General features: G+C 38.4%; 1 protein-coding gene across 1 annotated transcript in view; it reads right to left on the bottom strand.

Moving 5' to 3' along the window:
• Positions 1–3,383: 3,383 nt before the first annotated feature.
• LOC137586071 (BLOC-1-related complex subunit 8 homolog) overlaps positions 3,384–10,000 on the bottom strand; it is an 87,966-nt gene continuing 81,349 nt past the window's right edge. The window contains exons 3-4 of the mRNA XM_068302079.1: positions 3,755–3,861; positions 3,384–3,694 (exon numbers count right to left, since the gene is read on the bottom strand). Coding sequence (XP_068158180.1) covers positions 3,445–3,694; positions 3,755–3,861 — 357 coding nt within the window. The 3' untranslated portion in view covers positions 3,384–3,444. The remainder of the gene's footprint in view (positions 3,695–3,754; positions 3,862–10,000) is intronic.

Here is a 10,000-nt window from a genome sequence, read left to right as displayed (position 1 = left end):
TCAAATTTTGAAAACAAATGTATGTCTTTTAAATTGTTTTTACATGCTTCATACTTTGTGCTATCTCGCTCACTCTACAAACACACTAGCACTCTAGCGCCGCCACTAGCCAACGGCCAATCCTGGCCTTATGGACTGAGTAGTAAAATACGTTCATACGCATATTTTGCATGTTTCTAGTCCGATTTCAATAAAATTTGGTAGTTTGGTAGAAATAGATAAGATTAATTAGTCTGCCGATAGTCAAAAAACTACAGAAGGAAATCGGTTTTTTCTAAATTATGGAGGGGCAAGTGGGCGTGGCAAAATATGAAAAGTTGTATATGTTTGATGTAGATGTATAAATTTGGTGACTTTAGCTTTGTTAGTTTTTGATAAAATCAGTTTTGTTTAATTTGCGGGGGCGGAAGTGGGCGTGGCAAAATTTTTAAACAACCAATATCTGCGCGTCTATTAAGCTAGTCTACATACCAAATTTAATGTGGGTAGCTATCATAGTTTTTAAGAAAATCAGTTTTATGTAAATTCCTAGGGCGGAAGGGGGCGTTGCAAAAAGTAGGAACAATTAGTTTCTGCGCGCTAACTAAACGAGTATATAAATCAAATTCGATGTCTCTAGCTGTTATACTTTTTAAGAAAAACAGTTTTATGTGATTCCTGGGGGCGTAAGGGGGCGTGTCCGAAATCCAATTATCTTTATACATTTACATACTGCACGAGTATACATACCAAATTTGGTGGCTCTAGCTTTTACAGTCTCCAAGATCTAGGTGTTCATAGATTGACTCGGCTGTTGATCCTGATCAAGAATATATATACTCTATAGGGTCGGAGAAGCTTCCTTCTGCCTGTTACATATATTTTGGCGACTTGAATAAACCATTTCCCCCTATGGGTGTATGGTATAAAAATACTGACTTCTCCCAAGTATTTCCTCCATGTTAGGGATTGGAAATTTATCGCTTATAGTAATTTCATTTAATCCTCTATGGTCTATTACGATTCTAAATTTCATTTTGCCTGATGCATCTTTTTTTTCGGCACTTCCCAAAGTGGACTACAATACGGAGAGTTACTTTTTTTTAACAATAACCTGTTCTACACATCCTTTATTTGTTTATAAATAAACAATTTCCGTTGGAGGCTGGTTTACAACTTAGTTTTGAAAAGAATGTTGATCTTTTTTAGATTGGGAGCTATGATGGCTAAAGACAAAGTTATATAGTGTCCTTAAACCTGTTTGTTAATTCATCTCCGCAATCTTTTAAAATCTCTATTCCGAATAACAAATCATAATTATTTGAGAACTTGTAAATGTAGAATGTTTGAGAAGATTAAAAAAATTATGGTTAATTGGATTGACAGAAGATCCATTATCTATTAAGCATTTGTAATATTTCTCATTGAACTTAATTGTTAGGTATTTTTTTTCTGGAAAGGCACTCATTTGAAAATTTTCGTTCGTATCCATTCGTTGGTGTCCACTACTTCATTCTCTATTTCTTTTATTTGGCCTATTGGTTTGCTCCCAGATCTATTATTCATTTCTGCATTTCTCGGATTTGCCTGTATCCCTGGTGTAGCTGTTGGTTAAATTTATTCTACAGCTGATTGTACTGGTGAGATAGGGTTACTCCCGTTTGACCATTGGAATATTGAGGCAGAATTGATTGGTTAGGCCCTGGGTCCATAAATGAATTTGACGATTGAAAATTCTGACAGTCTCTTGCCATATTACTCATATAATTAGTTGGCATGGAATCATTTTTATTGGTGAGTTTATTCCTTTCTTCATAATAGCCCTCATGCTGCGCAAACCGTTTTAGTTTTGATACAGTGCTAATATAATACCTTGACAGTACAATGAATATCAGGTAACTTTCTCTGAATACAATTTTTAATAGTATTTTCCATTGTCTGGGTATACACAGCTGAATTTACTGCGTTACCTTTTAATTCTAGTTTGTCAGCAATTACACATGAATTTTTTTGTAGCTCTTCACAAAACTTACGAAGGTTTCCCATGTAGTCCGTATTATAGAGCCTTCTTAGTAGTTCTTCGAGAGGCGTCTGCGTGCCGTACTTAGTGCTTCCTTCAGCAATGTCCATGAGTTTATGGAGTTTTGCCTTATATTCCTTTGAGCCTCTCCCACGATAAGTTAATTTTATTTCACGTTTTTTATTTTCTTAAGTTTAAATCTTTACTATTGAACAGAAGATTAGCGAGTGAATCGACGAGCAAAAAATATGAATTATCAAAAGGCAGAATTAGTGCAAGCTGTACACACTCTTCTTAGTTCTCTTTTATTTTTATATTTACAGTTGCACTAAGTCCATATTCCAGTGTTAAGCATAAACATAAATTCTAGGGTAATAGAAGGTATGATAGGTTAAAGGTGCCTTGAATATATAACTGTATATATTTTTATACCCTTGCACGACGAGACGATTTCATATAGCCATGTCCGTCCGTCCGTCCGTCTGGATCAACGCAAACTCCTCCTAGACCGTAACAGCTACAGAGCTGAAATTTGCATGTAGGCTTGTATATACTGCTGGGGTGGTATATCTCGGATTCAGCCGGATCAGACCACTATATCATATAGCTCCCATACAAACGGCAAAGTCATGAACAGTGACTTTTCTTAATAACTTCGTTATTTTCAGAGATATTGTCGAAATTTAATATTAGTAAGCTTATTACACTTATAAACGACTCTGCCAAATTTGATCAAGATAGGGTGACCATATCATATAGCTCCCATAGGAACAATCGGTCAAAAACAGTGACTTTTGTCAATAACTTCGTTACTTTTAACGCTATTGCTATAAAATTAAACATTTGTCAGTATTATTTATCTGGAAACTGCTGTGCCGAATTCGTTTAAGATCGGGTGACTATGTCATAGCTCCCATAGCAACGGTCGGTCAAAAACAGTGACTTTTGTCAATAACTTCGTTACTTTCTACGCGAATTCTTTCAAATTAAACTTTCAGTCAGTTTTATGTATCTTTTAATGTCTGTGCCAAATTTTATCAAGATCAGACGACTATATCTTATAGCTCCCAAACGAACAATCGGCAGAAAACATTGACTCTGATTAATAACTTCGTTTTTTCGTATGTAAACCGTTTCGCAAACATTAGACTTTAAAGAAACCCTTGAAAACGTTTTTCCACTTTGAATGGGCCACTTGTACGTACTTCGCATTGTACGCGTCAACGTCTAGACAATATTACACCAACTTCTTCCCCAGTACTCTGGTTTCTATTTACTAACAATAGTTTTTGGAAGACCGCCGGTAAAAAAGCTTTGCTTCAAACATTTTTTATAATTCCAACCATTTATGTATAATGTTGAATGTCAAATAGCCGAGATGGAATTATTCAGCAATAAAAGTGAAAATTATTTATTATTTTATAGTTTAATTATGATAAAAAATTTTAATGTAAGGTAGTGTGTGATCTTTGTAGTTCACCCATATTAGGTTGGCCACCACTTAAGTCTGGGAGTTCTAAAGGGTCGAATGTTAGATGAGCGGAAAATCGTTTGTATACTGAGTTTTTTCCATTTTCGGTTTTAACCTTTTTTTTGGCTTTATATTTGAGTTGTTGCTTCATGAATATTGTAGCCTTTAACATTTCTTGGATATTGTGAAAAATTGATTCCGATTTCTGGATTGATTTTAGAGCTCTATAAATAAAGTAAAAAATTAAATCCATGAAAGAAGATTTTTACACATATGTAACTTACTGAACTCCGTATTCCATATCATAGAAGTGTCCTTGTAAACCATTTTGTACTTGCAGAACGTCATTTCGTTTGGTGGAAATTGGTGGTAAGACTTTTCGGATATGTTCCTGTAATAAAATAAAAGAACGAATAAGATTACGTGTGACTCAAATTTTTAAACATTTCAAGCAACCCTTTTGTTTTGTTTGCCTCTAATTTCGGTGGAATCTTGTGTTCGATCCCATTGCGCTTAATAAAATTATTTCAAATAAAAATTTAAAAAAATTTCAGCCAAACAGAGATTGTTAATCTAAATTTAACGTTCCATAACAATTTTCCTTAAAAAACCTTTAAATTAATTATATATCCAATAGTGAGTACTTGTTTGCAAGTTTCTAATTTAATATTGCACAGGATTCTTAATTTTAATGCCAGTTGGTAAGTGAACCAATCGTCTGTTCGTCAAAATTGTATGCTTTATTAGTAATAATAATAGTAATAATTTAATATTTCTTAATTTTGCCAATTTCTTGGTGATTATTTGGTGTTTGCTTGATTTTTGATTTTTTTAAAGTTGTACTTCATTTTTGCTGAAAGAAGACGTTGTTTACCCTACCTAACTTAAACCTAAATAGTGCAGTGCAATAGTGGACTAGTACACATGGGGAAAAGCCGACAAATAAATAATAATACTAAAGCTATCTATGAACATATTAAGAGGGGATAGATGTTTTAAGAAAGGTAATAGAAGACTTTGAACACATTACGGGAAGTAGAAGGTTGTAATCCGAGCAGACAACCCTAAAGGGTTTATGCATGGCATAGTTAGAAGAACAACGAATAAGGGTTAAATATATGTATAATGGGATGTCTACTCCGTCCACATGGTACCGACAGATTAACCTGAGCCAATAACTTAGGCGAGTTTATTAAACCATTTAGAAGCTTTTGCATAAAAATAACACCAAGCCTAATTTTAATTCTATTTAATTAAGGAATGAAGGTAAACTTTTAGAAGGTTGTATAGTTATAAAAGAGAGAATTTAACATTGAGATAAGAAATATTTTAAAGGATAACAATTTTAAAATTTATGTAATTAATACATTAGTGAATAAATACAGAAGCTTGACAGCAGGCAAACAAAAGAAGTTTTTGTGCGTTTAGTATGTGAATATGTTCCCCAATTGTTAGAAAGATTATTACAAACCATTTGTTACAATAAAAAATATCAAAAAAGCTGACTTCGGCTATGCCAAAGTTTATATACCCTTGCAGTCCTTAGTCCGAACCTAGAGATTTGTATACTTGATCTGACCCAGGTAATAAAAGATGGCTGAGTAAAATGCATACGCACTGACGGACAGACGGACATGGCTATATCTACTCAGCTTCTTATGCTGATAAAGAATTTATATACTTTATGGGGTCGAAAACGCCTCCTTCTGTGCGTTACAAACACTTTTTTTTTTTTACGTTTAATATATATTTGTTGAATCTACTCTTAAATTAGAGCCTAACAACAAGTTTGAGATATTTTTCTTAATCTAGTACTTAAGATAAATCCTGGGGATGTTGCAGGCGGCCCGAATCACTTGTTATTGGGTTGGTCTGTCATTTTTTTTAAGACGAGTTCTATTATTAGTTCGCGTAAGGGAATTGGCAAGAACATTTGGGTGTGCATCCAGTTTCGCAGAACACTTTAGTTGTTGACTACCTATTTCAGATTTTACGCTAGGTATATTTAGATCATTTTGAATGTTGTCGTTCCGTATATACCACGGGGCCCCCCGTGATTGATCTTAAAATCTTCGACTGCGCTCTTTGTATAATATCGACATTGCTGGTACTTGCATTTCCCCATAGTACGGCTCCGTAAGTCCAGATGGGTTTCAGTACGGAGTTGTATAGAAGGACTTTATACTCCAGACGTAGAGGGGACCGAGCATTGATGATCCAATGTAGGCTACTCGCTTTCAGTTTAAGTTGTGACTTTTTTGCTTCGATGTGCTTGCGCCAAGTTAGTCTTCTGTCTAGGTGGATGCCAAGGTAAGTGACATCCTCGGCTTGAGTACTGGTACGTTGTTTAGCATTAGAGCTGGACAGTTTCTTCTGTTAAGCGTATATGTAACATGTTTGCATTTCTGCTCGTTGACCCGGATACGCCAGGTTGCTAGCCATTCCTCTACCACCTTGAGGTGTTCCTCTAATTTTGCAGAGGCTTGTATTGGGCATTTGGATCTGCTGAGGATTGCCGTGTCATCGGCAAAAGTGGACGTTGTAAGTCCTAAACTCGTTGGTAAGTCTGCAGTGTACAGTAGGTAGAGCAATGGGCCGAGTACACTGCCTTCCGGTACACCAGCTTTGATTTCAAAATCAGCCGAGACGGAGCTATTACATCTTACATCGAATTGCCTATTGTAAAGGTAAGATTCCATGAGTTTGTGGGTGTACTGTGGCAGTTTTTGCCGGATTTTGAACATCAGACCCTCCAGCCAAACTCTATCGAAAGCCTGGGCAACGTCGAGAAAGACAGCCGCACAGTATTCTTTTAGTTCGAATGCTGTTCGTATTTCGGATGTTATGCGATTGACTTGTTCAATTGTACCATGCGGAAGCCGAACTGATGTGAAGGGATTGTGTTCTCCGATGCCAGAAATGAGTTTAGTCGGATCTGCAGGACCTTTTCAAAAAGCTTCGAAAGACATGGCAGCAAACTAATTGGCCTATAGGATGATGGCTGGGTTTTGTCCTTTCCCACTTTAGGAATCATGATGATAGTGGACCTTTTCCATGTTCTTGGGAAGTAGCCAATTCTTATTACAGCGTTGAACAGTTTGCAGATGTATTGTATGGCAATGATAGGGAGTTCCAGGATCATTTTCGGTGTGATTAGGTCATGGTCAGGGGCTTTTTTTGGCTTTATGTGGTTTTTAATAACTGCAGTGATCTCGTCCGATTGGAGTTCCGAGTACTCACTATCCGTTAGTGTGCTCGGAGGGGGAAGTACAGATGAGTTTGATGTTGGATTTGGCTGGAAAACCTTTTTAAGATGTGTGGCAAATACGGATGCCCTCTCTTCGTCACTGCGGGCCCATCCACCGGTTGGACTCCTTATCGGTGAAATTGTCTCTGTAGGAGCGCTTAAAGTTGGGTGGGCTTTCCACAGAGAATGTTTAGTGCTGGTTGGGCTGAGCTTTTCTATGTATTGTCTTTGAGCCCAGCTTTCCTCTTGTCTTAACGCCTTGGAGAGGTTGCGATTAGCATGCCTTAGGCGAAGTTTTGCTGCTGGTGAGCGAGTAATCTGCCATTCTCTTCTTAGACGTCGTTTTTCCGTTACTAATTGTTCTATTCGCCGGTTCGTAGGCCTGTCAACAGGTTTAGTGTAAGAAGAGGCAGGTGGAGTAGATACTCTTGCTGCAGCTGCCATCATAGACTCAAGTGCAGAGACGCACATATCAATGTCCTCTGCAGCATCCAGTTTCGGCGAACAGTCAATGTGGGCACTCATGTACATTTTAAATTTTAGCCAATTTGTTTTGTTGTTTATAAGCCTATATGGGCGATCAAGTACTTGAGGTCTTGTTAACAGTGTGAATAGCACTGGAGAGTGATCGGAAGTTAAATCTAGCAGTGTATCCGGGGTGATCCGATTACGTGGAATCCTCTTGGTTACTGCGAAATCAATCAAGTCAGGCACATTCTATAGATCTGTTGGCCAATAAGTAGGCCTACCCGGTGAGACGCAATCCATCTTATTGAGAGGGTTGACTATTGTGTTGTACAACTGCTTGCCTTTAGGATTTACCAGGCGAGATCCCCAGTGCGTATGTTTGGCGTTATAGTCCCCTGCTGCAATGAAGCGATCTCCGAGTGTGTTAAAGAAATCGGTAAATTCCTTTTCAGAGATTGAGAAGCGTGGTGGGCAGTACAGGGCAACCAATGTAGTGTTGCCGCAGCTGGTTTGGACGGTTATAGCAGTTGCTTGTAGGTGCTGTGTTTCAAATCTGTTGAGGAACGAGTGTTTTATACGGTTTTTGATTAGGATACCAGTCCCGACATGAGCTTTTCCGTCTGGATGGTTTGTTGCATAGAAGGTATATTGGTATTTGAAAATTATTTTTTGATGTTAAATGTGTTTCCGAAATCAGCAAAACGTCGATTTCACTTGAGTCTAGGAATAGTTGCAGTTCATATTTTTGCTTGGAGATGCCGTTAGCATTCCAAAGACATAGACGTAGGGAAGCCATTATTTATTCTCGATAAGCTACTGGATAAGCAGGTTTTGATTCCGCATCAGTTCGTGCATACAGTTTTGCATGAACGTCATAAAAGTGGTCATGTTTTGATTGAGTGAGATCAATAGGGCCTCTAAGCCACTTGGAGTTTGCTGGGTAAGCTCTGGTGCGCTACTTTGCGGATTCTGTAGATGGACTGTATGTAGCAGGCATGTTAGATGATCTAACAGCCTTGGCGAAGAATACCTCCGGTGTAGTTTTGGAGGCGTTGACGGTGATTTTTGGTCCAGCTGGGGGTTTGCGCCCGTTTAGGTGAGATTTAAGATCCTTGAAGACAGGACATCCTCTGTATTTGGCCGTGTGGTTCCCTCCACAGTTATTTCTGTCTGCTATTTCTTGAGTAGGGACCGATGGCTCAATCCCCTTCAACACAACCTGGAGCCCTTTACTGCTTTTTAGTTTGGTAGGTATAGAAGTTGATGTTAGCATTAAGGAGGTACTTTTCGATGATGCGGAAATTGTCCTCAGTTTGACATTTAATTTCTTTAATGTTACCCCTATTGAGAGGGGTTACAACAAAGTTATTTGCCCCTACTGTTTCTACTAGCTTCGAAATTAGGGCGCTGCAGTTGGCTCCACGGATGTATAAAGGGGGTGGTCTAGCCGATTTGACTTTATCTACAGCGCCGGCTTGATCATCTTGCTGATCGGCAAGAATTTTAAAACGATTCCCGCTAAGGGGTGCTACTCGTTCATTTGGTTTGGTTATTTTTGGCGTATTGCCACTTTTTTTCTTTTGCGGGCTTAGCTTCCGCTTAGTTATTTTAATATATCTATCCATTCCAGTTTGGACAGAAGTCGTTGGGTTTACTATTGTGGCTGACTCAGGGCGACTTGTCGTTGACGGTTTGAGGCAGGTCAATACTTCGACAGACGTTGCAGTAGTTGCTGTCAACGAGCTGACGGTGCTGGTCGGTGCAATCGGTGACCCAGTTATCGTTATTGATGGAGAAGCACACTGCTCTCTCCACGGTAAGTTGCTTTTGATTGCTGAGTGGCTGGCACTTTCGGTGTTATTCCTTACGTTAACATTCAGTGGGGTCGGCGACACCACGCGTTGTTGCGTTGGACCGAGAGTCGACGCTCACGTTGTTGTTGTACAATTAGTTCTTGTAGCTGTTGCTGTTGGGGATCGAGAGAGCTTGGGCCCGAATTGTTGGACATGGCTTTTGTAAAAATTACGCACTTTGTTGTTGCAACTTAGTATTTATTGCTGTTAGAGCAATCTAATAGCAATATGATTGTAAGTAGGCGTCTCTGGGGCGACTGAGAGCCCTACACAAATTTTTGCAAACCCGGTCTTTTTTTTACACTCAATTTTTGCGGAGTGCATTAAAAAACACGTCTGTACACGGCGGCAGTTGAAAGTTATACAAACACTTGACTAATTTTATAATACCCTCTGCAAAGGTATAATGAAGTAAAAACAGATAATAAACATGACAACACATCAATACACCAATACACCTTTTTAACAAAACTTAGTCTAAATTTTAAAATAATGGATGAGAGCAACGTTATTTACAAAATCCCATGTAATAGAAAATTAAAGTTATTGAAGTAAGTAAGTCGTCTCGCCGACTTCGGTGTACCATGCACCAAGTGAAACGAATATTTTCATTTATTTAAGTCTGTATATCAAATTCTCCCACATGCCTCGCTCACTCTTACAAACACACGAGCACCCTAGCGCCGCCACTAGCCAACAGTCAACTCCGCCCTTATGGCCCGACTAGGAAAACTCCGAGAACTAGGTGTTTATACGGACAGTCCGTTCGTTCGTAAAAAATATGCGGTAGGAACAGCTTCTGCCTGTTACATACATTTTGGCCACTTTAACGTACCATTTTAACATATGGGTGCATGGTATAAAAACTACAAATCAATAGTCAAATTGATTTGTATTATAGTTGCTCGAGGTCAGTTTTTTGTTTAAATGAAAAAATTAACCAGAGGGCCGGGGCTAACTTT

Source organism: Drosophila tropicalis, unplaced genomic scaffold, assembly GCF_018151085.1.
Source record: "Drosophila tropicalis isolate 14030-0801.00 unplaced genomic scaffold, ASM1815108v1 contig_896, whole genome shotgun sequence".
In the NCBI taxonomy this organism is placed as follows: domain Eukaryota; kingdom Metazoa; phylum Arthropoda; class Insecta; order Diptera; family Drosophilidae; genus Drosophila; species Drosophila tropicalis.
This window is presented reverse-complemented; position numbering and strand designations above follow the sequence as displayed.